Source organism: Sabethes cyaneus, chromosome 3, assembly GCF_943734655.1.
Source record: "Sabethes cyaneus chromosome 3, idSabCyanKW18_F2, whole genome shotgun sequence".
NCBI lineage: Eukaryota > Metazoa > Arthropoda > Insecta > Diptera > Culicidae > Sabethes > Sabethes cyaneus.
Genome location: NC_071355.1, coordinates 71522728 through 71548103, shown reverse-complemented (window position 1 = coordinate 71548103; position 25376 = coordinate 71522728). Strand labels below are relative to the sequence as shown.

General features: G+C 42.7%; 1 protein-coding gene across 1 annotated transcript; it reads right to left on the bottom strand.

Moving 5' to 3' along the window:
- Positions 1-7498: 7498 nt before the first annotated feature.
- Positions 7499-24495, bottom strand: LOC128744587 (cAMP-dependent protein kinase inhibitor beta-like). Its single transcript, XM_053841711.1, has 2 exons — positions 24239-24495; positions 7499-10271 (listed from the first exon to the last, which is right to left on the bottom strand). The coding sequence occupies exons 1-2, from the start codon at positions 24474-24476 to the stop codon at positions 10165-10167; spliced, it is 345 nt and encodes a 114-aa protein (XP_053697686.1). The 5' UTR covers positions 24477-24495; the 3' UTR covers positions 7499-10164.
- Between the last annotated feature and the right edge of the window lie 881 nt (positions 24496-25376).

Genomic DNA, 25376 nt, shown 5'->3' with positions numbered 1-25376 from the left:
CTTATACTACCAAAACGTACAAGGATTACGGACAAAGGTAGTTCTATTCCTTCTGCCTATAGGTGACCTACGATATTATTATATTAACCGAGCACGCACCGCGATGACTTTGCTGTCCAGCGCATCGATCGTAATTCCTCGAACACTGTAAAACCCCTGGTGGAGGTACTCTGACAGCTATCTCAACTCGCTGAAACAGCCTGTTTCCGATAATCTAGGGTCTAGAGCAGCTAGGGTTTTCAACTGCTATGCCTCAATAAGCTGCGAGTGTGAGTGTGATCTATTTATTATTGGAAAGGGGTGGGAGGATAATATGATACAACTGTATTGCTAATACTGTTTCTATCTTGAGATTCAGCGACTCCGTGCTACAGTTTGGGGACTACAATCATCCTCAGGTTCGGTGGTGTAAGTCGAATGGTGAGACTTTACTTTTTAGAAAGAGCCCCAGACAGCTTGTTCTGTCGCCAGTTCTACAATTATCGAAGGCTTTTTTCTACACATGGGTTAATGCAGGTCAATGGCAATAAGCAATAGAAACACTCGACTTCTTGATTTGGTCCCACCTACCGAAGCCGCAACATCAACCTCTGCACCCTTTCGAAAGTCAGCGAGCCTCCAATTACTCTCGACGTAGACCATTCGTTCGTTCCGCGCTATTTCTCGCTTTGACTGGCAGACAGTTGACTCTACTAATTGTATAGACGATGCCGTCGAATATTTTCAGCGAAAAATCCCGAACTTCATCCAACTCCGTCACAATCCTCCGTGGTCCAACAATCACCTACGCAAACTGAAACGGCTCAGAGATAGAACTCTACGAGAAGATCAGCCAGATGGGCCACTCGTCGCCAATTTCCTAGTCGTCTCAGAAGTCGCAAATCGCTTTCGACCTGGTCGAGCCATCGTGCACGTTGGGCCCCCCTGTTCGTGGTGCCGGTGGGGTTGTTGAACAGGACTAGTTTCGTCGCATTGTCGTCCGGCATCCTTATGACGTGTTCGGCCCACCGTAGCCTGCTAACTTTCGCTACGATGGGAGTCTCCCCCAGCAGTGCCTGTAGCTCGTGGTTTATACGCCTCCGCCACTCTCCGCTTCTAGTTTGTACTCCACCGAATATCGTCCGCAGAACTTTCCGCTCAAACACGGCATGGGCGCGTATGTCCTCCGTAAGCAGCGTCACGGCTTCAAGTCCATAAAGAACTACCGGTCTAATAAGGGTTTTGTACATTGTTAGCTTCGTGCGGCGGCGTATGCTTCTTGATCGTAGCGTTTTACGAAGGGCAAAGTAGGCCCGATTTCCCGCTTGGATGCGCCGCTGAATCTGCGCGGTCACCAGCGATCCCAAATACACGAACTCCTCTACCACTTCTAGTTCGCCGCCGTCAACGGTTACCGTCCGTGTGCGGCGCGCGTTTGTTTCCTTTGAGCCTCTTCCTTTCATGTATTTGGTCTTCGACGCATTTATTTTTAGCCCAATTCTCCTAGACTCCGCTTTCAGTCTGGCGTAGATTGCCTCCGTCGTCGCAAAGTTCCTGGCAATGATATCGAAGTCATCTGCAAAGCCTAGAAGTTGGCTACTCTTGGTAAAAATCGTGCGTGCGATGTTGAACAACATGCAGGATAAACCGTTACTTTGTCTCAACCCTCGCCGCGTATCGAAGGGACTCGAGAGTGTCCCAGAGATGCGTACGAAACACATTACTCGATCCAATGTAGCTCTGATCAGTCGCGTCAGTTTGTCTGACTCTACAAAACAGGGGTTTAACTTCAATTTGCTAACTCTGAACTTGAGAACTTCGGTCATTTTGCAGAACACTTCATGATAGTCCTCAAAAAGTTAAAACTTTCTTATGCTGCTAATCGAGATGGCATCCATTCTGAAGCTCTGTCTGGGAGCGTTGCTTGCTCCATTCACGAAATTAGAACTGTGGGAATCCTGAGTTATGTTCCCTGTTCACAAAAAAGGTGACGAGTGAGGCGTCCGCAATTATAAAGGCATTACCTTCTTAAGCTGTAGTTCAAAAGTTTTTGAAATCATTAACAGAAAGAAGCTGTTCTACTCATGTAATAATTAAATTTCAATTGTTCAGCATGGATTCTACACAAAGTAATCCGTTGCGACAAATCTGATCGAATTTGCGTCACTCTGCGTTCGCACAATGGGCAATGGAGGACAAATTGATGACAGCATATACTGATTTCAAGGCAGCATTTGACAGAAGATGTCACGGAATTCCGTTGAGCAAAGTAGAGAAACTCGGAGTCTACCGATCGTTAACAGTCTAGTTCAGATCTGACCTACCCATCTTTTTGCGTTAAGACTGGAGCTTCTCATTCTGAAATCTTTATTAATGTTTCTAACGTTCCTCAGGGGAGTACTCTTGGACCCCGTTTGTTTTCGCTGTGGCTGTCGGCTACTTAGAATTGATACCCTAAAACGTAGTAGATTTATTGCACTAACTCTCTTCGCGGCTAAGTTCATCACTACAGAAATCGATTCACCACAATTACTGCGACAGTCCCACTTTTATGTTCCAGAGAGAGTTTTGTGATCCGTTGTGTCTATTCACTTGAGTTACAACTCCAATCTCAACTTTCACGTGGTAACAGCCGGGATACGAGCAGCCTAATTGGACAAGGGTAACCCCGGTGGAAACTAAGGTGATATACCGACAGAGAAGGTGGCATTCATGCGTGTTGGCTCAAACATTAAAGCCCCGTCATGGGACTTCGTCGAGCGTCGACAATCTCAAATAGGTTTAAACCTGGTCCAGCTATCTAGCACGTAGAGCCACTCTGTTCCTAGCACAGGAGGGGTTTTTGAAGAGAACAGATTTCACTGCAGTCGATCGGCATCCTTACGACTTGAATGCGACGTATAGACTTGTTGCCGAATTCTCCTAGTCTCTGTTTTTAGTTAGATTACCTCCACCGTCCCGAAGTTTTAGTAATGCGTCAAGGTCGTCTGCGAAAGCTGGGGATAACACTTTCTATAGCGGTGGTAAATAACATAAAAAGGATAGCCAAAAAACAAAAAAAGGACGACCATCCCTTGCCGCAACCCTCTGCACGATTCGAAAGTGCTCGAGAGTGCCCCCGAAACACACACGTAGCACCTAGAAACCCGTTATCATGCATTAACTGCCAAAGCTCTTTGCGCTCGACTGTATGGTTTGCTGCCTTGAAATCCACGATAATATTATGCGTGGTTACGTAGTACTCTCGATATTTCTGGAGGTCAGCAGTGTCAGGGTGTAAAAATTTGACCTGTCGGGCTGGTACTGCCCTACAAAACCCCTTTATATAGGGGATAGACGACGTAACAATATCTGGAAGAACACCTTGTCAGCGACGTTGATCAGCAATTTTTGTAGATGGGACAAACCATATCTTCCATCCACTTCTGCGGTAGGTTTACCGTTGCTAGTGATTCCTAACCATTTTTGTAGAGTTCTGCCGGAAGCCGGTTCTTTTCGGCGGCTCTACTGTCGGCTCAGCTGTCCGATAGCTCGATGGTTCTCTTCGAACGCGAGAGCTGAGACGCTATGATCGTTCGTTCCTGGGGAATTCCCAAACCATCTTTCGTTCCGCATCCTTCTGTTATATCACGATCGAGAAGCTTATCGAAGAACTGCATCCACGGGTTTCGTACTACTGGTCAGAATTTAAGATTTGCAGAACATCTGACCATCGACTGAAAACTCGAAAATTGCAGAAAAGCAAAGATAACTAATTCTAAAACACATTTAAAGGTGGTGGCTCATTTCAAAAGAAACCCAAAGCTGCGATCCAATGTCCAGGAAGCAAAAAAGTTTAAAGACACTCAGGACCACAGGACCGTAACGCGAAGCGAAATTTGAAGGCAAGGAAATACTCAGTAAAGTTATACAAGAATTTGTTGAAAGAATAAGATTGCGTCGTTTCGAAAAAAAACTCCTGGCCAAGCAAGAATTTAGTGCTGACAGACTGGCTCGGAAGACTGCAAAAAAGGGGTTCGAAGTTTCCACAAAAAAGTTCCCTGTTTGGTAAGCCAACTGTAGCTGCGGGATTAAAAGCGATGTTTTCGTAACTTCTGGAACTCATCAACACGAGTGTCATCAGAAGGTGTTGCTGGTTTTTTTACCAGACTTGGCAATCTGTCACTATTCAAAGTCGAACAAGCAGTGTTCAGTGCAGATTGGTTGGAAAACAGGTTCCTTGTTTCTGTATCGCAAAATGTCACTGAGTTAGATTTAATTTTTTGATGTCAAAAGAAAGATATTTTTATAAGAATTCAAATGGTGTGGTGCCTGTTCACGGCACGCGTCTGTTTCTAGCAGTTTTTGTCGAAGGAAGGGTATTTTACCTTAGTTTTATCGATATGGAGAGATCCCAAGTGACCATTCTAAATCCGGTTGGTTTTATTTGAATTTTATTTCGGGTATTAATCATTACCTCCGATTTTATCATGGTATTGTTCAATATCACTTATAGCTAGTTATAAAACCATAATAAAACCGTTAATGAAGCCAATTTATTGTGGTTTCTTAAAATACCACAACAAAACTAGTTGGCTGCACCACATTTCTTATAAATTTATTATACGGGGGGGGGGGGGGGGGGGCTCAGCAACACAATATGGTGAACCAAACAAAATCGATCTTGTTGCGGTTGCTTGTAATATATCTGTTACAGAGAGAAAGTTATTATCAATTGGTTTTCATGTCACAGGAAGCAACTGAAATGATTTTGCTAGAAATTAAGATTGACCAATTGAATATATTTATTTTGTTAAAATAAGGCCATTACAAATATTTTATAAAGTTTTTGTCCTTCCGCTGTTCGGCCACTGAAGGGGGGGGGCGAAAAAAACAAAGTGAATTTTTTAATCGAGCAAAAAAAAAACATGGATATTACGAATTTTTATTTAAGGTTTAAACGTGAAAACCGAATCTATTCTTGCTTATAATATATACGTTTTTCAGGGTGGCAACTGGATACGAAAAACCAAATTCCCTGATTTTTCCAGGTTTTTCCCGGTGTTTAATAAAATTCTAGATTTCATATTACGATATAATTTTAACTGAAAATGTGTTTCGATCATTGATATTTGAATTGTTTATCAATCTACGAGGTGTTGAGAAAAATTTCCCCACCTACTATATTTCCCAAGGCAATTCTTCAATCACTTTCTCTTATTCTGCCGACCAGCAAATTACATTCCTCCCGTGAATTCCTTATCTATTCTTTTTCCCGCGCAAGTTTATTCGCAAACTCAGGCGCAAGCGGAGTTTTAGTGCCCTTTGCGGCTAGCTCTCGAACCCGCCGTGGTGCTCTTCCTGCCAGCCATATGTCCTGCCAGGTTCATATGTTTAATTTTCGTTCTCCGAGCCATAAGTCATGCAAAATAGCAGTTTAATTGAGCTAATTTTTAATTTCGCTTTACCACTGGTGGCTGTTCCACTTTCTAACCAACGCGGCTTATTTCACTATGCATGGATTGATCGGGATTTACTCTTCTGGGTCCAAGCTAGAGCCAAAAATTTGTAACGTGGAAGGTAGGGTCGCTACACCCGCATTTCTCTCGAAAACCAAATTTCGCTGCGGTGCCACTGGCATTTACTTTAATGTTCTGGCCCTTTGCAAAACACTGAGCTAATTACCGATAACCCAATCTATCGCTTGTGTGCCGTTCTTTATCTATTTCTAAGTGTTCTTGACTACTCAATCAATCGATTATTGGGGTTGTTTGAAAAATTCTCTGATTATTCCAGGGGTTTCCAGGTAATTTCACATTCCCTGACAATTCCAGGTTTTCCAGGTTTTTCCAGGTAGTTGCCACCCTGTTATTATTTTCTATGCAAAAATATACGACATAATATATAAAGACAAAAACGAAGGAAAATTTTTTTGGACGATTTTCGGAAATTCCATTGTTCGAATTTCCATTTCTGTTTCGTGCTAGAAGCGTTAATTCAACTCGGAGACTCATTTTTCGAGTTTTTCAGACTGTAGAGCCCACAGACAATTGATTTTATAAAAAGAAATTTGACTCATATCCTACAAATTATTTTTTTGCCCCCCGATTTTTCAAGCCAATTTCCAAGGGGGGGGGGACAAAAACTTTAAATATGATTTGCAATGGCCTAACTAGGTTTAAAAAATTGCAAAATATCGATGAGGTGTTGATTTTATCTGTCTAGCACACCAATAGGCACGATAAAATTTAATGCGCATATGCTGCACAACTTCGGAGACTGCTTTAATATTTATCTCATGGGATATTTTATTATGCTCGCTATAAACCAAATCGATCAGGCTGATCAGGCTGTAAAACTTCAACTTTTCTCCTCAGGGATGTATTTTCAAGTTAACAAAGCTGGCGGACTGATTTAGCTTTTTACCAAAACGAAAAGCTTCTTTAAACTATGGCACCAGTGGTCAACCAACGAAAAGCATAATCGGTTTTATTGCTACTTTCAGCAGAGCCTGATAAGACTACTTGAGCTTATAAGCTGTTTTTAATGGAGGTTATAAAAAGCTTCTAAAGAGTGAGCCACTTGGTCGGAAGGCAGTTTTATAGCGATGATCCGAAAGTTCTGGTGGAGTTCATGTTTTTTTTAGCGATTTTATGAAATTGGTCATGAAAACCCACTAGAGAAACGTAATAAAAATTAAAATTGTTACTTGGGAATGGGATATGAGATGTGAAGTTCTAAGATTTTGGTCAACTAAACGGTATTTTACCCTAATATTATCAATGGAAAGGTGAATATCTCTGGTTTCTGCTGGGCTAGATTCAATCTTTTTACACCAAAAGAAAAATATTGTTATATGCGTTCCAGTAGTTTGGTGTTTATTCACAGTCCCTGTTTATTTCTTGTGGTTTTGGCCGAATAAATATCATGCTGCCATAATTTTCACGACGCTGACTTAGAAAATTAAGGTAAATCAATAATTAATCACATTTCCGTACTCCAACAAAAGTAGGGTAAAATGCCTTTTATTTGACCGAAACTGTTAGAAACAGACGCGTGTCCTGAGCAAGGACCGCACCATAGGAAACCCCTCAAAAATATCTTTCTTTTAACATCAAAAGGTTGAATGTAACCCAACGGCATTCGGAGACATTGAGTTAAAGGACCACTTTTTGCCAGCGACGAGAAGGTGCGAAAATGGAATTAGACTACCTTTTTGGTGGGAAAAAACTTGTGAAAACGTTCGAGCTATGGAGCAAGAAGTAAGACTGAAGCAATTGACTTACAATAAACATAATGTCCGACACAGTGAAAAACAAAACAAAAAAAAACGCATAATTTTGTTAGGCATAACATCATTTTGATATTCGAAGTTTTTGTTGTTCAACAAAAGAAAGTTTTGTTGCGGATCACAAAAGAAAGCAATAGGAATTTTTGAAACGAAAAAAAATTGGAACCAAAGAAGGTAACATTTCGTAAATCATTTTATTGTGTTTTTCATTCCAATTTTGTATTATTATTATTTTATTTATCTACACTTTTCACAGAAAATTTTTTAGAGCAAATCATCCCCTATCCTGCGATGGAATCAGAATAAAAAAACAGTTTTACTAGCTGAAATGCGCTTTCGATGCTCGTTAAATTTATTAATCGTTGAAAAAAGACACATAAGTGTGTTGTTGTTTTTTTAGCAAGCAACCAGCTAATCTCATATTCCAAACGGGGTGGAGCTTTTACTTTGGATTAACTACACGGTTAGCTATGTATACTGTAATTTTTCGATAGTAAAGTCGGCTTATGGTCCCTGAGTTGATGAAATAGACTGCATAAGGGAAAGGTGCAGAGCGCACTATAGTGGATCAGTTTTGTATGTCCTGACAGATCAAAGATTTGATCATTTTTATCTCTAATTTTAACTCCAGATTGTACAGTTCTGATTTGCTTTCAAAGTTCTGTCGATAAGTAGTTCTTTACAGCTCGTTTGAGTCCGTCTCAAAATGACTAAATTGGAAATTTTCTATTCAAATGACCGATCGAAGCTTCTTGAATTTTAGCAAAAAAAAATTAAATTTATGATGAACAGGGAACATATTTATTAGATGCGCAACAAAATTCTCGCTGTTTGTTAATAGATTGTCATTTCCAAGTCATTATCTGCATTGGAATTGATTCACAAATAAGGAACTTGGGTTCCTTATAATTTAAAAGCCAAGGGCATTGAATATCGTTTTTCGTCTGTGGACAATTGCTCTACTGCTGTAATTCTGCGTCCTCGGTTCGACAATCTCGGAGGCCATTAGCGAAGTCCTTCCAGTTGCGGGAGTACCACGGAGACAAGTTCCTGGAGTACAACTTGTAGACTCATCATCATCTGTTTATGGACTTTAAGGCGGTGTACGATTCAGTTTAATAAAACGAGCTGTAGCAGATAATGCTAGAACATGGTTTGCTGACGAAACTAATTACGTTGATTCATGCGACGCTGGCTGGGCCAAAATCATGCGTCAGAACAACGAGTAAGACTTTAGCCGCTTTCGTGACGTTTGATGGAATGAAGCAAGGGGATGCACTCTCTAACCTGCTATCCAGCATTGCCTTGGAAGGTGCCGTGGAAAGGAATGAGACTATTATCACGAAAACTCCCGTAAAGCAATCGAAGAGGTTTTTAGAGTTGCATTTACATTTTCCCAATAAAAAAACAACCAGAACTTAGTTGCGCACCTAATAACCCGCTAAAGTTGCCACAAGTGCTCTATACTTTACTCAAACAGCTTGTTTTAGTTTGCTATTCATCAAGGAAAAAATTACGTCAGGCGAAATTATGATTAAAACAGACCCCATAAGCAATATAGCTTTTGACGACTTACTTTTTTTTATTTTGAAGACAAATTGAAATTCTACTTAACAAACGAAATCAACCGGTTGTGATTTGACCGCAGCAGTATCGTTGGTCATGAAGTGAAAGAACGCAATTTTGGCCCTAGATTTTGGCATGCTTTCAGTAGTTATGCACCGAAAATGACAGCTCACAGCAAAGTTATCTGTGGTTTTGCTTTTTTTTTTTGTTTTTTACCCAATAATAAAAGACATCAGTCAGCTTACATGCTGGCTCGTTGGGAGCTCGACAGAATTCTACCGTGATAGGTTCATCGTCAATATAAATATACAGTTTAGTCCTAATTAAAATTCTAGATAATAAAAAAATTGCTGTGCAATTGCCATGTACGATTATTATTGATTAAACGAGATTTTAAGGTTAACTTAGCGTGACGAAAGTACTACAATTTAAGGAACATTACGGGGCGCAGTCGGCGGGACGAGCGAAATTACTAACGTTAAACGTAAAACAGCACTGCTTACTAAGAGTAAACCTTGATTTATCACCAATCCATTTCAGATCACATCACTGCCCGACGGTTTATGCCTACTGCAGATTCTATCGGTGGACACCCGACCCGGTGAATTTCGTGATGTAGCATGTTGTTGGCATTTTGTCACCATCGCAAACGTAGGCATAACAAAGCGACCGGAGTACGAAGAATATTTGTACTTTAAAGAATATACGAGTAAAATTACGGATATCGCAAAGTGTGCGGCATATCATATGCTATAATCTAAACTAAGATCTACAGGTTTGTTTCGTATCTAATACAGTTCAAAGTAATCTCTTTCATCTCAACCCTTGGGAATCACATTCAAAACTAAACATAATTTTTAAAGACAATGGCCAATTTGGTTTATCGTATTGATCGTCCTACATGTCTTGCGAAGAACAGCTAACTCCTATAATACCAAAACGAGAAAAAAACAATCCAACTCTAAGCGAAATACCTGCTGCGGTTTGTGTATCCTTTCCATTAATTTACTACTGATTAACTGCACTTGATGCCTCCTGTGTTATCCAACGACGAACAATCCACCTTCTATTTCGAGAACGGAATAGTGATTCAATCATGTTTTACTTTTCCACTGGGTTTGAAAGGCTCTTCTTGGCGATTACTAAATAATTTATGTAGAAATTGATTTCGCCACACGCCGTAGCAGCAGCACGGCCATCCATCCAGAGAGCAGACTTTGTAAAGTTGAATCAAAGTGCCTTAAGACTAACATTTGTTGTTGTTTTTTTTTTGTTTCTGTTGTTCTTCTTCTGCCTCATCTTCTACGTTCGGGCTGTTTCCTACCTGTTGTGGTGGTTGCTTTCATATTTTATGAACCTCCTCCGCCGGTGGATGAATTCGTTGGGTTGCTGGTTATCATCGCGGTACCATTGCCGGTCGGTGTCTTGCTGTTGTTGGGGGGTTTGTTGGAACATTCTAAAAATACACGGTGCCAAATGTTACGGTGCAGATTGTAAATTTTGTTTCGGAATAAGGTATTAGCTAAGGTTAGTAAAAAGCGTGGATTGGTATGTTTCAGGATGGAGAAGAACTTGATGAAAGCATCAACAATAGCACAAACTCTAAAAAATTTTGTGTTAGAAGTTTCGATTACTTGAGCCCAAGACTGCATATCAATCATCAAATTGCGATACCTAAATTTGATAAACTAGGCATGAGCTGATGCTGCTGCTTGCTGCTCTGGCTCCAATACTACTTAAGAGGTTGAAGTATGTCCGTTAAAATAGGCGTTCCACAAGGAAGCCAACTTGGGATGGTTTTATTCTTGCTGTGTGAACATTTCAAATTGGCTGTCACGCAACCACAAGATACAGTTTATCTGCAAAAACAACTGGTAGCTTTTGCTGGATGGCGCGAAATCACACATCGTCTACGTCCTTCTCAGCTGTGCAGTTGAAACATAAAACAATAGTCAAGGATTTGGGGATTCTAATCGACACTAAATTAACCTTTAAGAATCATATGGCTACGTCCTATCGAAAGCCTGTACAAAGAAATTTAAGGATGTCTACTGTTTGGAAACACTATATTGGACAATTGTGCGCCCTGTCCTAGAATATGCGTTTGTTGTCTGGTCTTCCTATCAATAGAACGAAAATCAACGTATTGAGACTATTCTCATCCGTTTCATTTTACGTCATCTCAGGTGAACGGCTCCGTTAAACCTACCTATATATATAGCTATAAAAACAATTTTTTTTATTTGTATGCCAGAAGGGCACTGGTTTCAAAAACAAATGGTTGCTTATTAGTTTGAAACTAAAGGAGAGACGTAATGTAGCAAAAGCATGCGTTATTGACGATATCTTGCACGAAAACATAGATCTATACCAATAAAAATGAATTTCTGCCTGTCTGTCTGTCTGTATGTTCCTTATAGACTCGGAAACTGCTGAACCGATCAGCGTGAAAATTTGCATGTAAGGGTTTTTGGGGCCGGGGAAGGTTCTTATGACACTTAGAGATCCCTCCCCCCTAAGAGGGGGCTCCCATACAAATAAAACACAAATTTCTGCTTAACTTAAATTAATTAAGCAAATGGAACCACATTTGGCATGTGGGTGTTTTCGAAGGTAAGATTTTTTTCTATGGTAAATTGAGACCACTCCCCTCTTTAGGAGGGGGGCTCCCATACAAATGAAATACGAATTTCCTCATTACTCGAGAGCTAATCAAGCAAATGGAGCCAAATTTAGCATGTTGGGGTCTAAGGAGGCAGAATTTTTTTCTATGGAGAATTATGACCACTCTTCCCTTTAAGAGGAAGGCTCCCATGCAAATGAAATACAAATTTCTTTATATCTCGAGAACTAATCAAGCAAATGGAACCAAATTTGGTATGCTGTGAATCTTGAAGGCGAGCATTTTTTCTATCATGAATTAGAACCCCTCCCCCCTTTAAGAGGGGGGGGGGGGCTCTCAAACAAATGAAACACAAATTTCCTCATAACTCGAGAACTGATCAACCAAGTGAACCAGATTTGGCATGTGGGGGATTTTGGAGGCATGAATTTATTTTATGATGGTTTAACACCTCTCACCCCTGTGGTAGGGGGATAAGAACTCTCATACAAATAAAACAGAAATTTTTGCGTAACTCAAAAAGTAATCGGAGTTAATAAATTTTAGACTCTCATAAAATATTAGTCAATTACAAGACCACTAAAAACTATCTATAGTAACATTAGATGATTTAGGGCGAGACGCAAGTGTTGCCGGCGACCCGCCGTCAAAAGCAATACGAATTTTAATAATACCGTATAATTTGTGGCAATACGAAGTTTGTCGGGTCAGCTAGTTCCTCTATAAAACACGGATCTTCGACATCAGTTACGCCCAGTATGCAGCTCGTGCTTACTACAGGTGGAGAAAATTCCCAGTGCAAAGATCTCGTTTCAGGATGTACACATTCATTTTTTTCAGTTGAAAAAGACCTCAAAGTAATCTTGCACGTCTTTCTGTATCTTCAGAAAAGGAAGCCACTCTAACATTGCTACGAAAAGGACTAATATAGATATAGAATAGAATATATATATATATATATATATATATATATATATATATATATATATATATATATATATATATATATATATATATATATATATATATATATATATATATATATATATATATATATATATATATATATGCAGCACTACAATGTCGAACTAGCGGGCCCTCAATAAGTCGGGAAGGATGCGGGTACTCCCCAAAAAATTGAGAGACTTGTAGTTCCACTAGTACCAGTATATTTTACGGATTGGCTAAGGCCTGCACAAACCTCTGTGTCGCCGGAGGACTATCGTGACAGTACTGTTTTGCATCCCACACTGACACGATGATTCCCTCTTTACTGTCAGCATACGACACTAGTTTCTATCGGGGTTGGTTACCGGTTCTCCTCAAAGGTTGCTCGTTGGTACCACGATGAGGTAGGGATATATATATATATATATATATATATATATATATATATATGTATATATATATATATATATATATATATATATATATATATATATATATATATATATATATATATATATATATATATATATATATATATATATATATATATATATATATATATATATATATATATATATATATAAGATATAGAAAAGGACTAATATAGAATAAAATGGAATGCTGCTTGACTTGGCTTTTGTAAGTAACGTGAATTACTGCGAAATCATTGAGCCGCCATGAACTATATTAAGAATTGACGCGCACCTTCACAAAACTATCAGCCTTTTGTTCGACGAGCATGTTTCACTCAACAAACAGCGCAAATCGTCCAACAATTGTTAACCGTGGTGGAGCTCAGAGTTCACTCATTCCTGCAACCAATTAGAAAAAGCTCGCAAACGGTTTTTTTTTTCAAGCACAGACCAGACCAGAACAAAAAAGCTCTTCGTCAACTCAAGCAATAATACGAGTCCCATCGGAATGCTTATTACCGGGAGTGTAAAGTTAGGCTTGAATCTCAGATATAACGCGTGAAACAACCCCCATAGTGGTTCTCAGCCTCTTATCCAGACTCCTATCCCTACCTCATCGTGGTACCAACGAGCAACCTTTGAGGAGAACCGGTAACCAACCCCGATAGAAACTAGTGTCGTATGCTGACAGTAAAGAGGGAATCATCGTGTCAGTGTGGGATGCAAAACAGTACTGTCACGATAGTCCTCCGGCGACACAGAGGTTTGTGCAGGCCTTAGCCAATCCGTAAAATATACTGGTACTAGTGGAACTACAAGTCTCTCAATTTTTTGGGGAGTACCCGCATCCTTCCCGACTTATTGAGGGCCCGCTAGTTCGACATTGTAGTGCTGCAGGAGGTATGCTGGAAGGGGTCTAAGGTACATTCGCGTAGAAATGGATAGAGGGAAGTCCCCCAAGTGTAGTGTAGCTCTTCCGATCCATTGATGCTAAAGACGAGTTTTACGACAGGCTTGAGAGGATCTATGGAGAGTGCCCAAAACACGACGTGAAAATCATCATCGGAGATGCAAACGAGCAGATCGGGAGGGAGGAATTCTTCCGTCCAGTTATTGGAAGACATAGCCTGCATCTGTCGACCAATGATAACGGTCTGAGGCTCATAAATTTTGCCGCGGCCAGAGGGATGGCCATTTGTAGCACCTACTTGCCACGTTTGAATATTCGGAAACACACCTGGAGGCATCCAAATGGAGACTCTAGCTCTCAGATCGATCATGTCTTGATTGACGGTCGACACTTTTCGGATGTTATCGATGTACGGTCTTTTCGTGGACCAAATATCGACTCTGACCACTATCTCGTAGTGAGTAAGATTCGCGCAAGGCTGCCGAACACGGCGAAAGCTCGCACTGAGAGGACGCTGCGTTTCAACATCCTGCGGTTAACGGCAGACGGCGTAGCAGTGGAATACGCCAGGAAGCTTGACCAGCGAATCGCAGAGCAGCAGGTAGAAGAAGAAGATATAAATGGGCTGTGGAGGAACATCCATGGGGCCATCCAAACAGCAGCGAGAGAGGTGGTAGGCACAACGCGTGGAAGACAGCGTAACAGCTGGTTTGATGTCGAATGCCAGAGAGTGACAGATGAAAAGAACCAGGCCAGGAGTCGCATGCTCACTGCGGCAACGCGTCAAAACAGAGAGAGATACAGAGAGACTAGAGCTGCGGAAAAAAGAATCCATTGTCTAAAGAAACGCGAGTACGAGGAGCACGTGCTCGCAGGCGCAGAGAAGCGATACGCCAGCAACGATACACGGAGTTTCTATAAAACGGTGAGATGCACGAATTTTGCCATGCCTGTGATGTGCAATGATAGTGCTGGCAACCTGCTTACCGACAAAACGGCGGTAGCAGCCAGGTGGAAGGAGCACTTTCAGCCACTATTGAATGGAGAGGTAAATGCGGAGATCAGCAGGGACAGGATAGAAATTGTACGCGATGGTCAAGCTGTGGAGCCACCAACACAGGAGGAGGTTAAGAAGGCAATCAGTGAGCTGAAAAACGGTAAGCCTGCTGGGAAGGACGGTATCCCGGCTGAACTTCTAAAAGCGGGGAGCGAGCGGCTGTACGAAGCAATCCTCCGGATCATTGTCAGGATCTGGGAGGAAGAACAAATGCCGGAGTGGTTGGATGGCCTCATTTGCCCAATTTTCAAAAAGGAACATCGAATGGAGTGTAAAAATTATCGAGGAATTACATTGCCCAATTCTGCGTACAAGGTGCTTTCCCGTATCCTGTTCTGCAGACTGAGACCGTTAGCGGAGTCCTTCGTCGGCGAGTACCAAGCTGGTTTTCGTGAGGGTCGCTCCACGACGGATCAGATGTTTACCCTGCGTCAGTTGCTAGACAAGTTCCGGGAGTACAACTTGCAGACACACCATCTGTTTGTGGACTTTAAAGCGGTGTACGATTCAATTAAACGAAATGAGCTGTGGCAGACTATGCTAGAACATGGTTTTCCGACGAAACTAGTTACGCTGATTCGTGTGACGCTGGACGGATCCAAGTCATGCGTCAGAATAGCGGGTGAGACCTCTGCTGCTTTCGTGACGTTGGATGGACTGAAGCAAGGGGATGCACTCTCTAACCTGCTATTCAACATTGCCTTAGAAGGTGCATTACGAAGGGCAAACGTGATGGAAAGGAATGGAACTATCATCACGAAATCTCACATGCTTCTTGGTTTTGCGGATCACGTCGATATCATTGGAATCAACCGTAGAGCAATGGAAGAGGCCTTCAGGCCCTTTAAAAGGGAAGCTGCGAGATTGGAACTTACCATTAACACCGCCAAAACGAAGTACATGGTTGCTGGTAGGGAACGTGGGAGCCCAAGTGGTGTTGGTGCCGAGGTGGAGTTAGATGGGGAACGATATGAAGTAGTGGAGGAATTTATATACCTTGGTACACTCGTGACATGTGACAACGATGTAAGCCGCGAAGTGAAACGACGAGTTGCAGCCACGAATCGGATTTTCTACGGATTACGTAACCAGCTGAAGTCACGTAGTTTGCAAATTCGCACAAAACTGGCGCTCTACAGAACACTAATCCTCCCGGTGGCCCTTTACGGACACGAATCATGGACGCTAAAGGAAGCTGATCGGCGAGTGCTTGGAGTTTTTGAGCGTAAAATTCTGCGATCTATACTTGGTGGCCAAATGGAAAATGGAGTGTGGCGCAGACGCATGAATCACGAGCTGTACCAAGTATACAAATATGCTGATATAGTGAAGGTAGTGCAATGTGGCAGGCTGCGGTGGGCTGGACACGTGACCAGAATGCCCGATGAAAGAGTAGTCAAAACTGTTTTCAGCAGAGAACCAGGAAGAGGCCGTAGACTCCGAGGCAGACCCCGCACCCGGTGGGTGTGTGCTATCGAAGACGATGCACGTTCAGCTGGTGTTCGTGGGGATTGGAGAACGGCAACCCAGGACCGACGGTACGGTAACGGACCATTGCCACTAAAGTAAGTAAGTAATGTAGCTCTTGTTTTCTTCGAAAAACTGATCATCAACTGGTTTCCTTGTGTTTTTTTTATCATAGTAGCTACTAAGGTGCACCATTTGAACTATAAAAGTGTCCGGTATTGGGAGCTGTCCGGCGCTGGAGGACTTACCCCTGATACCATTTACCAGTGCTGCGGCAATACACACGAGCTGGGTACAGCTTTTATCGTGATGGGCGGAATGCAAAAGCGCGTGATTAGGTGGTGGTCACACCTAGGAAGTGACGAGGACGAGAAGGATGCTTTTCACGCACAGCGTGAATACGACAACTGCCCAAGACATGACGTCGAAATTGGTATCGGAGACTCCAATGCTCAGGTCGACCAGGAGAACGAATTCAAACCGCTTATTGGAAAGTTCAGTGCAAACCCACATGTGAACGAAAACGACCATCGACTCATTGATTTCGCCTTCTACAAAAATATGGCCATACGAAGTACTTAATTCCGGCAGTCTCCCATATCGGTACACCTGGAGATCGCCACAACAGACGGACACGCAAGTCGACCGAGTTTTGATTGATGGAAGGCAACTATTGGATATCATCGACGTTAGAACCACTACCTTTTGATGATTAAAGTGCACCAAAGACTATCGGTTGTTATAAACATTCCGTACCGTCGCCCACCACGGTACAATCTGGAACGACTCCAGTTACCTGAGGTCGCTACTGAGTACGCGTAATGCCGTGACGCTACGTTGCCTCAAAACCCAGCTTTTCCGAGATGAGATGCCTAGAAGAAATGGAGTGCGAGGACATGGAACAGCTGCATCGCTCTAAGGAAACGCGAAAATTCTACAAAAAACTCTACAATCTACAATTCTTACACAATCCCGCAAAGGCTGTGTGCCGCGAGCCGAAGCATGTCGAGATAAAGATCCTGGCGGATGGGCATGAGTAGATCGAAAGGTGGAACCGGCACTACAATGAGCACCTGAATGGTGCGGAGACGAAATACCAAGACAGCAGGAGGAATGACTACACCAGTACGGCGGATGATAGTGAAGCGCCGACTCCCACAATAGATGAAGTGAATGATCAAGCCATCAAGCAGCTGAAGAACAACAAGGCAGCTGGCAAAGATGCTATCGCAGCGGAGCTTAACAAGATGGGCCCTGATAGGTTGGCTACCTGTCTGCACCGACAAGTTGGAATGTGAGAACTATCGAGCGACCACCATTCTCAATGCCGCCTATAAAGTGCTTGCTCAGATCATCTTTAGTTATCAAGCCGGTTTTGTGGGCGATCGACAACGGACCAAATCTTTGTACTGCGACAGATCTTCCAACAGTTTCACGAATACCAAGTCCCTACGCACCACTTTTTCATGGATTTCAAGGCCGCGTACGATACTATCAACTGTAAAGAGAATTCTGGACGAAAACGGCTTTCCCGCAAAGCTGACAAGACTGATTAAGGCCACGATGAATACTGTATCGTGCTGTATGAGGATATCGGGCGCGTTATCAAGTCTGTTTGAATTTTAACATGCGGGAATGATCTTCAGTAAATCTAGCCAATTTATCTGTTTCGATGACGACGTGGACATTATCGGAAAGATGTTCCAGGCAGTTACCGAGCAGTATACCAAACTGAAACGTGAAGCAATGAAGGTTGGATTAGTGATGAATACGTCTAAAACCAAGTACATGGTAGGAGGAGGAAGCGAACGCGATCGAGTCCGCGCAACTTCACGCTCATACCAAATGTACTATGTACAAAACGCTAATAAGACCGGTAGTCCTCTACAGGTACGAAACATGAACAATGCTCGACAGAGACTTGAAAGCACTGGCCATTTTTGAACGTCGTGTGCTTAGGACTATCTTTGGCGGTGTATGTGAAAAAGTTGTACGGAGGAGCAGGATGCACTACGAGCTGGCGCAACTCTCCGGTGAACCCAGTATCCAGAAAGTTGCAAAAGCTGGAAGGGTGTAATGGGCGGGACATGTTGGGACATGGACCGAGTTTGTTGGCGGAACACTATTATGCAGGTGAAATCCTAGGAGACATCGCCAGGATAAGTAACTGAATCTCAGATAAAACGAGACCCATTTTGCCAATGGCCGCAAACGTTCAATTGGAATTCCTTCAAACCTTTTTTTTATTCAGTGAACCTGCTTGCTGATTTCTTTCAAACTGTCAACGACCCTCCGACAACTCGGCGAGAAGCGATCAGCGATATACAAATGTTTAACTGCTTTCTTCCTCCTATGACACTATCGAACAATGAAGTGTGAGGCGCTCGTATCTCGCTTTTGAACAGCATATCAAAAGTTTTTAAGAAAATTGCACACCATTCGTTTTATGCAGCTGTTCGCAATATATTCACTGACTACCAACACGGATTTGCTAGAAACCGATCGACGGTCTCCAATCTGATGAGTTTCATAACTAATATTTCAAAACGCATAGAGAAGCGGCAACAAATAGATGAAATATGCATAGACTTTTCCTACGCTTTCGACAGTGGCCCGCACCTATTAGCAATCGAGAAAATAAAGCACATTGGCGTACCAGAATAGACTACTTATTTATTATTATTAATCAACGGGCTCGATTTGGCCCCAATGATTGTCAGGTTAACATAAAAATAGTCAAGTCGAATTGAGTAAGATTCTATCAAACGTATACAAACAGATTTTAAAATAACTGTATCTTCGAGGTTTACCTCTCCCGAAAAAAGCGAATGAAACTGCCCTGTAGTATCCGTCGTGGCAGATGAAAGTCGAATAACGACGATACTTGATTAAAGGCCCGCTGTAGACCGCCGATAGCGCCGTTCATACTGTAGTTAGTGCGACGAGGTGGCAATCTCAACATTGCATTGTTCCGCAACGCTCGTGGTTGAACATTTATGTTAATTTGTTCCAGCAGCGCGGGGCAGTCAATTCTCCCTTGTAAGCTATCCGCGATAAACAGTGCTCTGGAGCTAGCCCGACGAACACGGAGAGGTTCTAGATCGATCAGTTGACAGCGGCTTTCATAGCTGGGAAGACGGAACGGGTTTCTCCATGGCAATTTTCGCAAGGCGAATCTAAGAAATCGACGCTGAACGGACTCGATTCTTTCAGCGCTGTTGTTGTAGTTAGGGTTCCAAACAGACGAACAGTATTCCAGAACTGACCGCACCAGCGAACAGTATAGCGATTTGAGGCAGTATATGTCAGAAAAAGTTTTCGCGATCCTAAAGATAAAGCCTAAGGACCTTGAGGCTTTAGCGACAACATACGAGATATGATGCTTGTACGTTAACTGCGAATCTAAGACAACGCCCAAGTCTTTAATATGCGAAACACGTTCAATTACTGTGCCCTCGAGCGTATATCGAAACAGGATCGGATCTTTCTTACGGGAAAATGTGATTGCTGAGCACTTCTCCGGGTTCACTATCATACAGTTCACGTCGCACCAAGTGGCAAAGGCCTCGAGTTGATTTTGAAGAAAGTGACAGTCGTCAGTCGAGCGGATCCGGATGTACATTTTAAGATCATCTGCATACGAGAGTCGTGGGCCCTTAATGACCAAATTAACGTCGTTGAAATAGAGCAGAAAAATCAGAGGACCTAGATGGCTTCCTTGAGGTATACCTGATGAAGCTGGATAGCTATCGGATCGACAATCTCCAACGGCAACCACCAGCTGTCGGTCAGTGAGATACGACTGAAACCATTGCAAAAGGCTACCGCTAACACCCAGTCTATGTAGTTTGGCAATTGTGATGGCGTGGTTTATCTTGTCAAAGGCTGCCGACAGGTCTGTGTACAAAACATCTGTTTGCGCTCGTTGTGCCATACCCTCCGTTATGTATGATGTAAGACACAGCAGATTAGTAGTGGTAGAACGCTGGAATGTGAAGCCATGTTGATCAGCACTTAGATATTGCTTACAGTGGGAAAGCAGAGGTTCCATGACCACCAGCTCGAATAGTTTCGAGACTGCGCTCAACGATGTGATGCCTCGATAGTTGTCTACATCTCGTTTACTTCCTTTTTTGTGTACAGGGAACATATGTGCAAATTTCCAACACGACGGGAAAATCCCACTGGAAATGGACATTCGAAATAAACGAAGCAACGGTGTCAGTAAGCAGTCTATGTGTCTCTTCAGGAATACGGAAGGTAGTCCATCGGGTCCAGGGTTAAAGGACAACTTGAGCATGTTCGCAGCCTTTGAAATCATCTCAACATTGATGTCGATGGCACCCAGCGTTTGACCATATATTGGAACGTTGTTGGCTGCTAGGGCAATACGGTCCGCGCTCAATACCTCGTTGGAGAAAACACTTGCAAACTTCCTGGAAAAGAAACGGCATGTATCCTGAGGAGTGGCAGCAACTTCCCCGTTGTATTCCATTGATGATGGGAGCCCGGACTCTTTGCGTTGCTCGTTTACGTAATTCCAGAAAGACTTCGGGTGATGCTTCAATCTTCGTTGAATACTGCGTTGATACTGCGAAAAGCATTGGCGACTGACTTGCCTGTATAAATTGTTTATCCTCGTATAGTGGAGTTTTAGTGAAAGTGTACGAAATTTCGTGAATCGTCTTAATGCTGCTCTTTTGTATGACTTCAGCCTGCGTAGCTCATTCGTGTGCCAAGAGGGATGAGATGTACTGCGGAGACTACTTTTGGGTACGTGTCGATCAATAGCATATATCAGGACATGAGTGAAGGTCTGCGCAGCGGCTTCGACGTCATCGGGATCTAGTGTGTTTGCCCAGTCAATACTAGACAACAAATCATTGATGCTTTGTTGGTCAGCTTTACGGAAATTATATGAGATAGCAACTGGACATTCATCGAAGTCCTGAAGGAGTTTATCTTCTATACAGACGATCAGAGGAGGATGGTGTGGAACTCTCTTGATTAACGGACACGGAGCCGCTGAGATGAATGGGGCCTTGTCCTGTGCGCTCACGAAGCAGAGGTCTAACGAACGGTTGTTCTCGTTGACGACATGATTAACTTGATGAAGCATTGCAGCACTATAGTTGTCAAGAAGATTAATTGCACCGGCATGGATCCTAGAATTTTCAGAATCAGGGTAGAGGAAACCGCTATGGGCAGGTTTCCACGATATATCTGGCAAATTGAAGTCGCCCAAAATAACTATCTCATCGAGCGGCGTAGCGTCCCTCATAACTGAGTAAACTGACTGGCAATGAGCGTCAATTAGATCGTTGTCCCGGACACGATCAGGTGGGATGTATAAGGCACACAAAAAGAGGAAGCGATCACTCAGCTTGATGGCCGTCCAAACCTGTTCTACGCAGTTCCATGAGTCCTTCTCAATTGCTCTTGCTTTCAATCCACGTCGAACAGCTATCAGAGCACCACCGCCAGTGGATTTGCAGCTGTTGTTAGGGTTTCGATCGCAACGGAAAACTTCGTACTCGGAACCAAAGACTTGCATGGAAATCGTCTGAGAGTTAAGCCACGTTTCGCAAATGACAATAATATCATAGCAGCAATCCGATACGACTAGTCGGTAGTCTTCAATATCGGAATTCATTCCACCGGCGTTTTGATAGAAGACTAGGACATCTTGTTTGCGACTTGGGGTCGGAGTACCATTTTCCTCGATAATTACGAATGTGTCGGAAGAATGCTGTCCATTAGCGGAGCTGGAGGAGCCCCCGTCGCCGTCGTTAGGCTGCGTTATCCTCGCCTCAGTAGAAGGCCGGGCTGAGACGGAGCTGTCTACGCTGACATAAACGTTGCCCGCAGTGCTGTGAATTGGATTGACATCAGACAGCGAATGAGCTGATTCTCGAGTATACTTGCCAGAGGAAGCAAGTTGGAAGACTCCTGATCCACATCTAGCCACAGTTCCGGGACGACTTAGCTGAATACTTGCGGGAAACGGCAGGACTGGGCTAGAGGAACCAGGAGCTTCCAAAATGCAATCTGATGAGCGTCCCGGAGATGAACAAAGGTAACTCGGGCGGTGAAACGGGTGTTTAGCATCGTTGAAGTTGTTCGGTTTCGGGTGAGAAGTGTACGGTAAACCATCGTCGCAAGAATCGTTACTACGAACGGGCAAACTTTCAAAAAACGAAGATGTACTGGAATTATGCTGGTACTTGCCCAAGGAAGCAAGTTGGAAACCCCCATCACCGGCACCGAGCACAGGAACGGAACGGCTCTGATGGCAGGAACTAATTGTATGATCGAAGTTTAGGCAGCGCTCGACTGTGACGGGCAGGCTGAGGGTTTCCATCATGCTATCTACAGTGCGTTCCGTTGTTGAAATTGAGCTGGTGATACGATTAGAGGGTGGCGCAACTATTGCAGAGTCGTTGTTGCAATATCTTGAGGGCTGGTCCGCGGCATCCATAGTACTGAGAACACGGCATGGGTGAGTGAGCGGAATGAGGTAAGCGTAATTGTACTTGCCGGGAAGAGTGTGCTGGAAGCCTCGTTCTCCGTACACACACGTAGGACCGGGACGACTGTTGAGCGCTGGCGGCGGTGGCACGACTACGGCGGAGGAGTCAGAGGCTTCCATAATACTTAAGTCGTTGCGTCCCAGTGTCCAATCCGAAGATGGTATTGCACAGGTATCAGTACCGACTAGTTGAACTAAGACTCCATTTGTTGTAGGTTCTGTTCCGGGGGTAGAGTTTCGCTCGCTGGGGTTAGCTCGATACGTGAAGTGATTGGTAATCTCCGGCCTGAGGGTGGAGCCCAATAGTTTTTTGTGCTAGTGCCTTCAAACTCGCGAAATAGTATGCCATGTGGCCATGTACCCGTGTCAAGTGCTATGTCTCGAAATTTTTTATCGATTGAATTGAATTGACTGTTATCGTACATAACAGGCCGCACTGCTATTTTTGAACCAAACTGTACTGTTTTGATATAACTTCTGGGGTCCCTCAAGGCAGCAATTTAAGATAATTAATTTTTGTGCTTTTTGTAGACGACCTCTGTGATAGCCTGGAGTCAGAAAAATTGTTATATATCGATGATTTGAAAATCTTTCGCTTCGTGTTGTCGTACATTGGTGTCATATAAACGAAATGCAGCTAAACATAATTAATGTAGCGTTATCACTTTCTACAGCCAGTGTTATCCTCTACATTTCACGTATGTCATGAGCGGAAGTGAATTAAAACGTTCCAGCTCTGTCAAAGATTGGGGTGTTACACTTAACAGTAAATTAATGTTCGATGAACACATCAGTACAAACATCAAAAGCATATGCTGTGCTTGACTTTATTCGACAGAACGCTTCGGATTTCAGTGATGTCTATATGCTTCAAAAATGCTCTACTGCTCCGTGGTCCGCAGTATCTTGGAATATGCAGAACCATAATGAGAGCCGTACCAAACAAGACAGATTAAAAAAAATTGAAAAGGTTCAAAGTTCTTTTATCCGTTTTGCTCTGCGTTGTTTAGGTACCATGGCAGGATCTTCTACAGGTTCCAGCTTACGAAAATTGGTGTCGATTGATAAAACTGAATACGCTTAGCGACAGAAGACGAACATCTCAGAGACTAATCATATCGTATAATGGACAATGTTATCTCTTGGACGAAATCAATATAAATGTGCCCCGTCGAACTCTCTTCAAAAATTTCAAACTCAAAAATAGCTACGCGGAAATTCGAAACAACTGGGATAACCATAAAATGCACCGGTTGTATTAGATGGACTGGCCGTCTAAATCCCCGGAACCGACAAAAAATTATTTCTAGAATAGCTATCTCAGAATAGAATATTCAGAATTCTGCAGGTTTTTGTTGGATAGGGTCTAATCTCGTAGCAATGAGTAAAGTTTTCAGCACCTATACCTTAATTATGTATGTTCCAAATTTTGGTTCTCAGAACCACGCGATAATGGCAAGCAAAACAAAAACTCACCGGAGGTAGACAGCGCTCCCATCTGTGTCGGTAGATCGGCCGTTGTGGTGGTGCAGTGCGAACCAAGTATATCCGGCAAGGCATTGCGTCGGCCGATTCTCCCCGTATTATAGAACTCACTGTGAAACTCATCTCCAGCAGCCGGTAATACACCTCCACCGCCGCCGCCTTCACTACTTCCGCCAACCGGAACGCCACCAGCTACTGTTGTTGTGGTTGTGTCCTTCATTTTGTCCATTATGGCTAGCTCTATTATGTTTAACACTAAAAAGTAAAGGTGAATGAAACAATGAGTAATATAAGTAAATAATAAATCACACTTGAAATAAGTTGCGCTTTATTATTAGAACTACTGCACGTGCAAATGCTTTTACCACAACGTAATGTTTACATTTTTTTTGTTAGAGGCGGCTTAGCTTTCTCAGTTGGTGGCTGATTTCTACATGCTTGTTGTATTGAGCGAGTGATCTATACGTCACAATATGCTGACGACAATTGAGCTCAAAGAATCGTTGATTGTTAACGTCTGATAAGATATGAGGCAGTGTAGCGTACCGTTATCTGGTAAACACAATAATGATACTCCAATTTTTGCTTCTACCGGACGGTATAAGGGTCTTTTTTCGTTCCGCAGTTGTCATCACGCGATACGTTCGTATTAGATTGATGCTTAATTAATACAAAATTAGTGAGTTAAAATTGTACTACCAGTCCTATTAAATTAATCTCAATCGTAAGATCACACAAGAATGAATAATTGTGAAAATAAATATTCACAACTACTCAATAACATAATTGAGTTTATATGATATAAAAGGATTTAGTTGTTCGTTGTTAAAATTAATGGAACTATCAAAACAGTTAGCAGGCAAAGGGAAGAACTAGTAAGCTTTTAAGGGTACACTGTGAGTTGTACATGTCAATGTAATTTACAAAATCTAAAACTCGCTCTACTTCCCGATCGAAATAAATACCTTTAGAACGGCTAAACCGTTTCGCAAGCTTATGCTTGATGATTGGATGATCACGAACCGTGTTAGGCATAGTTCCGCTGCCTGTAACGACCTCTTTAGTGAACACGTTTAGAGTTTTCTTGACTTGGGCTGGGATACTCGGTTAAACACTACCGACAACGAAG